Here is a 7,277-nt window from a genome sequence, read left to right as displayed (position 1 = left end):
GGACTGTTGTAAATGTCATAATATTTATTAAGAATCTTTCAGATTAATGTTGACGGCCCACAGTGCTCAGGCCTTATTATATAACTTAACACTTTCGCCATAGGGAAAACAGCCGTGCTTGTATTAATATATAATATCCATATATAGCGTGAGGTCCAACGTCCTGCCTGCCCGCCCGCCCGCCTTCTACATGGTCCCACAAACATGCACCACAACACAAAGCAGCATTAATGATCAGAATCTGGATAAGAATAAAAACAAGTCAGACGCGCCAGCGTGCATCACATTAAAGTCCATCCACAAGATTACGCAACCCAAACAGTCACAATCAGAAGATTAGACTCGGGAGTCATTAGCAAGAAAAAAAAAACCTTTTTTTTTTTTTTTTCACGTTCAGTCTCAAAGAGCAAAAATCAAAACTTTGATTGCTTTTCATTCGCTCAGTGTGTGTGTGTGTGTGTGTTGTCACAGTGATGAAGAGGTTAATTGGAGACGCGCGCAAGCATGATGCCGCAGCCGCGTTGACACCTGCGCAGAAGATGGGACGCAAAAAAAAAAAAAGAAGCTCCTTTTCGCATAATTCTAACAAAACTAAAAAGTCAAATTCATGTTTTCAAAGTTGCAAGTTTGCAACAAAGGAATTGTTTCATGCTCAGCTGCTTGTCGTTCGTGTGGCGTGCAGCAGAGGGCGCTCTGGCAAACATCCTTCCTGCGGTCGGGCAGTTTACGATTGCTCGGAGGCGCCACAAGAGGGCGACAAAGCACTGCATCAGGTCCTCAACTCACTTCGCTGTAGTTCCTTGGACCCACGTTGGTGCCAAAGCATTGCTTTGGCATTAGACAGGGCTTTGGCCTGAGCACAATGATGCAGGCTAACCACCCACTAACCCCCCCCCCCCCTTCGACCCCTCAAAAAAGGTGAATTGCAGTTCTGCGGGGGACCATGTCCATCATCCTGCTAGTTTTTGTTTTTTTTTGGGAGGTGGGGAGGGGCTGTATGGTCCCAAGGGGGGTTAAGACGTCTACATGCGTCCGACCAGTGACATCATCACAACGCGACGTCGCTTCCCGTCCCGAGCGTGGCAGCGTTCAAGCCAGTTTTATGGTGCTGACGGGGAAGGTGGGCACCGTTACCATGGTGACCGCCGCCTGGCCCACCAGCTGGGGGTGGGGTGCCAGCACGGCGGTGGGCTTCCCCAGCGCCGCCGCCTGCTGGCTTGCCGCGCCGCCGTTGGCGCCGGCCTGAGGGGGGGGCTGCACGCGGGGCAGCGCGTGGTGGGCGAAGGTGTGCGCGATGTGGCCCACCACGGCGGGCTGCGGCACCGACACCCCCTGCGGGTACAAGGCGGGCAGGCAGGACGGCAGCGGCGCCCCCAGGCGCGCCACCGGGTGCACCGTGATGTGGCCGATGGGGGCGTGGCCGGGCGAGGGCGCGATGTGCGGGAGGTGCTTGTGATTGGCCGGCAGGGCGTGGCTGACGGCCTGGATGACGGAGGGGTGCGACACGGCCGAGACGGGGGCGTGGGGGACGGCGGCGTGGGTGATGACGGTGGGCGGCGGGAGCGGGGCCTGGGGGGGAGGGGCAGAGGAGGACGGGGGCGCGGCCAACAGGGCAGCGTGCTGGATGGACAGGCGGGGTGCCAGCAGCGGCGCCTGTAGGATGGGCGGGCCCGCCGTCGCTTGGGGCGGGGGCGCGGAAGCGCCGGCGGGTGTGTCCTCGTCCGCGCCCTCCTGCTCCAAGTTGTCTTCGCCTTCTGTCGACAAAAATAAAGAAATATCTCACTTGACAAGTTCCGACCACTCGACATTGTTGGCATGAATCAGCCTCAGTCATGATGACTCACGACAGGTCAACATGTGTGAGCACATTCGCTGACGGAGATTGACGCGAGTCAGCAAATGTCATGACGACTCGGCACCTCAACACGAGTCAGTAGCAACGTCTCGACTAGTCAGCAACAACGTTGACATGAGTCGGCCGCAAGGTCAGCGCAAGTCAACTAGTCTCATGATGAGCCAGGGACAATGAGTCAACTCGGCAAAAGTTAGCGTCTCAGCTAACGTCGCGGGCAAGTCGCAATGCGGCGGCGAGCTAGCCGAGCGAAGCGTCACGCGACGTACCCGAGGCGGTGGAGGTGGACGCCTGGTCGTCTTCGGGCTGGACGCTTTGCCGGATGACGCGTTCGATCTCCAGCGCGTCCATCCGCTGACTCAGCTCTTTCTTCAGCTCGGATAAACGCTGCTGGGTGGCGATCTTCTCCCGGGCCAGCCGCTCCATCTCGTGCTCGTACTCCTTCTCCTTGCGCTTCAGCGTCTGCCCCGCCCACACACAAAAGAGGGCTACACGCGCTGCTTTCGGCCAATCGCCGCACTGGTGGCGGGACGCTTCCCTGAAGCTCCACCCGAACGACATGAAGTCAGATGACAACGAGGGGGAGGGGCCGCCACCGATTGACCAATCATGGGACAGGAAGTGAGCACTGGGTATGGCGCATGACCACGGCAACAGCCTAAGCGCCACAACAAGCTTACGATGCTTTGCTACTTTTTCTCGGCTTTTTCAAAAGTATGACTTCTTTTTTCAATAATATACAACCCTTTATTTAACTTTTGATTTTCCCGGAATAACTCATTTTTAAATATATATAAAATCTGGGGAAGTGTACAAGCTTTTTTTCATAGTTTTTTTTTCCAAGAATATAGCACTTTGTGCAAAACAAAACTATCATTTGATTTCATATTTTTTTCCGAAATATGACTTGAAAATGTTAGAGTTGGAAAGTATTTAGCACTTTTTATAAATGCATGGTTTTTAAAAATACAACTTTTTGTAGAATAAAAGCCTTTTTTTCAAAAAATGTACAACAAATTTGGTTAATATGGCTTTTTTTTTTTTTCAAAAGAAAATTGTTGGGATGATTTCAAGCTTTTCAAAAATGTTTGACTTTTGGAAAATACTGGACTTTTTGTAACTACGCGACTTTTCAAAACAAAAAATTGTTGTTGAGGACGTACGATGACATGCGACAGGAAGTGAACCCCTGGAGTGGCAAGTGAGCTCCTTGGCGATGATGTCATCCTGTATCACCGTGGCAACAGCTGCCTGCCTGCGCACTGCCATGGCAACCTTCCCCCGAAAGGAGCCTCCCGACCGCTAAATGGCGTCACAGCAAGTCATGTGACTGGACCCCGCCTCTCCACCTCCACTTCCACTTCCTCCCAGGCGCGCGTTGCAGCTGTTGCCATGGTTACAGGCCAAGCGAGCGCACAGAAGGCGGCGGCGGCAGCGCTAAGGTGCGCGCGCGCGCTCGACCGGTACCTGGATGTAGCGCAAGGCGCTGCGCAGGACGCTGAGGTTGGACGTCTTCTTGTCGTCCACGTTGGGGACGTTCTTCTTCAGCGTCTCGAAACATTCCTTCAGGTGAGCGCGCCTGACAAAAACGAAAACATCACACAGAGTTGCTGGAACGCTCCACCAAAAATGACGGCTCGGTACTTCCTCAGTTTATTTATTTATTGGTTTGTTTTTTGTTTTTTTTTTACCGGACTTTTGGTTTGAAGGTGACAGTTTTGTTCACATAAGGCAGATACCTCACGAATCTAAATCTAGTGACTTGTACTCGGGTGCAAAAAAAAAAAAAAAAAGTGCGCCAGGGCGCCCTAATAGAAATCAAAGCTTGCTTGCCTAATATTTTGTGTGTGCGAAAGCTACTAATTAGCCGATCGGAAGAGAAGACGAGGAAAGGAAGCATGAGCAGGTTGATGAAGGATGGGGCCCGCTCGCCTTCTACAAGCTCCAGCAGCGCAACTCACCGGTTCTGCTCCAGCTTGTTGTGGACCTCTCTGGTTCCCGCCCTGAAAAGACAACGACAAAAACACGCCAGTCAGCACGTTAGGGCTGTGCAATGAATCGAAATTCAATTACAATGACTTCACTCCACGATTATTTATTTATTTTGAGGTACTGACCCTCCAGGCCTCCTCTTGGCGTTGGCCCCTCCCCTCATGTCATCCAGCACGAGCCCATTGGTCCTGAGCTGGGCCGCGGGCGGAGCCTGGTGGGACGCCAGGGCGGGCCGCGGGGCAGGCCCATCGCCGCACGCGGGGGGCGGGTACCGAACGTGAACCTGAGGCTGCTGCTGCTGCGATTGGCTGCATTTGATCAGCCGGTTGGCGGCGTCCACTTTGACGTGGGGGGGGCACAGTAGATGAGGAGGGGGAGCCCGCGGGGGGGAGGGAGAAGAGCTGTTAGCCAACGGCGGACCGCCCAGCGCGGTCGGGGCCAGGGGGAGGGTTGCGGGCGCCGCCGCGACGACCGGCATCACGGGGATGACGGTGACCGACGCTTGCGGGGGCGGAGCCGCGGGGCAGGCCGGCTGCTCGCCCCGGCCTACGTGGTTGGTTCCGATTGGCTGCGGTGGGAGTGGCTCCAGTTGTCTTGACTCCACCTCCTGGTTGATGAGCATCATCACCTTGCACTGATCCTCCTCTTAAAAAAAAAAAAAAAAAGGCGGAGAAAATAATAATATTGCCTCATGTTTATATGACGCTTTTCTAAACGGAGTTGTTGTCATCTATCAATATGTAGCACCTGTTTCGCAACAGGCAGCACGATTGACAAGTGGCTAGCACGCATACCCCCCGTTTGAACCTTACCCTTTACTTGAGCTTGCACGTGTTAGCTTCATGGACAGCTAACAAATTGGCCAAAGGCGAGAATGCCCGTTTGTACGTGCCCTGTAATCGGCTAGCTACCAGTCATGGGCATAGCCCACCTCTGGTGCGCCCCACTTCTGGCCCCATGTCAGCAGGGATGGACGAATGAGGAGACGCATGATACAAAATGGATGTCTGGCCCTTTAATATGATGTCATCGGGGAAACGAAAAGCACGCACACAGCACCATAGACAATGTGCGTGCGTGGGAAACAGTTTGTGAAACCCTGAGTTGCCATGGAAACAGCAGCCATGTCGGGAACATCCCCATTGCAGGGAATCCTCCAACGAGTTCCCGGGGCTGTCGCTCACACCCGACGCAACCGCGTGCCAATCACATGACTTCCTCATGCCGCGCACGCGCGCACACACACACACACCCCCACACACGCTCACAATACTGACCCAGCCAAGTGTGTGCGTGCGTGTGTGAGACTTTCACTTGAATTCAGTAGTTGTGAAGTTAAATGTGGCCTCTGTTTGCCTCTGTTGCGTTGAGGCGGCAGTCATGTGACAGTAGGGCACGAGGGGTCAAAGTTCGCAGCTCAATCAACACATTTGACTTTTCAAACAGACATTCGTGGATGAGAAAAATAAGCATTTGATATAGAAGAAAACGTTTGTCCATTCCACGGTTGAGCGTTTGTGTGACCCAATGCAAAGATAGACAACACCAGCAGCAATTTTGCCAAGTTGACATCGAAACAATTCAACACATTTTCCTGCACTTTTCATCGTCTAAATGCTTGGACATTCTTTTTTCCATTTTAGGGGGGAAAAAAAAAAAAAGAATCAAAAATCAAAAGTTTGCAGTTTAGTGGCGGGCAGACAACAAAAAGTTGTTCACAGCAAAGTCATCAAACACTTCGTCTTGCTTGAAAAGTAGAAAGCCAGAAAGCAAGCACGCACACACAAGCTAGCTAGTGTGAATGGCGCGCGTGCACGAGACTCCACGTGCCAGAATGCTGTGTGCACGCGCACGTCAATTATGTAACTGGGTGGAATAGCTAGGTCGGCTTAGGGAGGGGGGAGCCTGCCCCCTCCCCCTCCTATCAATGTGTGTGAGTTAGGCGAGGCATGAGGTGGTGGTGAGGATGTGTGTGTGTGTGACTGATACACGTCATCAGAAGAGGAAGGCGAAGTCACGTAGCCCCCCCACCCTACACACACACACACATTCCTTCCTTGCCGGTCTTCCAAGCTAGTACGCGTGCTCGTCAACAACAAACAAGCGGCGTTGTCGAGTACGTGGGGACTGGGGGGTGAACACGAGGGAGCCCTGAGCCCCCCCCCCCTTCGCCGCCAGCGCACGCCGCTCAGAGTGGAGCAAATGTGGATCACGCGCGTGACACACTTCGAGCACACATGGTCCAACTGACGTCACACGCGTGTGTGTCGGGGGGGGGGGGGCGTAGTGTATAAACGAAGGGGGGGGGGGGGGAAAAACGGAAAGCTCGTGACAGGAACTCCTTGGCGGTGACGTGCACGCGCACGGGTTTCCGCGTAGGAAAAATAGCCAAGAAAAGCCACTCTTGAAAGCGGAAGCGGAGGCTTGGCGGGTCCGAACCGAAACCGGAGCAGAGAACGAAGGTGTTGGCTGGCGGGGTGGGGGCACGTCCTTCGGTTCTTACCGTGTGAGAGGAGCCGCGGTTCGGCTTGACGCTCGGCCAGCTCGGTCCGGTCCTGCTCGGCTTGCCACTCCAGAAAGCGAGCGGCCTCCAGCAGCGTGTCGATGCTCATGGCCGAACCGCGACGAGGCGACGACGACGGCCGACCAGACCAGACGAGACGAAACGAGAGCGTCGCGGCGGGGGGGGTGGGTAGGGGGGGAAGGTTGGTCGCTGGTGATAGGGCGGGTTCAGCGTGCACGGCTCCGCGTCCCCGCGGGCAGCTCGAGAATCCGGCTGGCTCGCTCCTCGGCGAGCCGGAGCTGGCCGGGCTCGTCCAAAGTGTTCGGGCGACAAGATGGCGATGAGGCTCGTCCTAACTCACAACAATCTTTGAGGCGTGCCACGCCACGCCACGCCCTCACGCAATCCGGCCACGCCCTCTTACTACGGCTTCCGCCAAAACACGGAGCACGTCACGTGCTCTTTCAGTGCCACTTTTGTGCCGCTCAAACCCCCCCCAGAAGCCCTATCACGCCCCTCCAGCGTGTTTCGTCTCCACTGGAGCCGTTGAAACGCGGCATGCCCGCAGTGACGTCACTGCGTGCGCGCCGGAATCCTCACGACAAGGTTTGCTCCGTGTGACGCCATTTCCGGGTTTTGGCGAAGACCGGGCGGCCGCAGCGCGTGACGGCCGCCCATTGGCTGCTTCGGCGGCCGCCGGCCTATAGGCGACGAGAACAACAAGCGTGCTACTGGGCCACATGGACGCCCGCCCCGCCCGCAGTCGCGCGCGTGCGTGTCATTTGCGTGGCTAGCGCGTGACCTATAAGCGCGGCCCCGCCCCCACCCCGAACTAGAGAGGCTGTCGGTGAAAAGGGGGGGGGTGCGCTGCGATGACGTCACTTGCACTTGTGGAGAGGGACCGTAACCTGCAACAAGTTTTCACGCCTT

The 7,277-nt window shown here is 55.3% G+C and overlaps 1 protein-coding gene across 1 annotated transcript; it reads right to left on the bottom strand.

Moving 5' to 3' along the window:
- Positions 1-4: 4 nt before the first annotated feature.
- LOC147133646 (max-binding protein MNT-like) lies at positions 5-7,153 on the bottom strand. The gene is made up of 6 exons (XM_086057147.1): positions 6,348-7,153; positions 3,970-4,489; positions 3,814-3,855; positions 3,320-3,431; positions 2,122-2,314; positions 5-1,754 (listed from the first exon to the last, which is right to left on the bottom strand). The coding sequence occupies exons 1-6, from the start codon at positions 6,454-6,456 to the stop codon at positions 1,090-1,092; spliced, it is 1,641 nt and encodes a 546-aa protein (XP_085913273.1). The 5' UTR covers positions 6,457-7,153; the 3' UTR covers positions 5-1,089.
- Positions 7,154-7,277: the final 124 nt, after the last annotated feature.

Source organism: Filicampus tigris, chromosome 17, assembly GCF_054856515.1.
Source record: "Filicampus tigris isolate MCC_2025a chromosome 17, RoL_Ftig_1.0, whole genome shotgun sequence".
Taxonomy (NCBI): Eukaryota; Metazoa; Chordata; class Actinopteri; order Syngnathiformes; family Syngnathidae; genus Filicampus; species Filicampus tigris.
The sequence above is the reverse complement of the archived record's forward strand: the minus strand, read 5'-3'. Positions and strand labels throughout refer to the sequence as shown.

Excerpts from the sequence above, each read along its gene's own strand:
- LOC147133646 (XM_086057147.1), bottom strand. The coding sequence starts at position 6,456 with ATGAGCATCGACACGCTGCTGGAGGCCGCTCGCTTTCTGGAGTGGCAA. Across the intron at positions 4,490-6,347 it reads ACCGCGGCTCCTCTCACACG|AGGAGGATCAGTGCAAGGTG; the intron begins GTAAGAACCGAA and ends TTTTTTTTTAAG. Across the intron at positions 3,432-3,813 it reads AACAAGCTGGAGCAGAACCG|GCGCGCTCACCTGAAGGAAT; the intron begins GTGAGTTGCGCT and ends CGTTTTTGTCAG.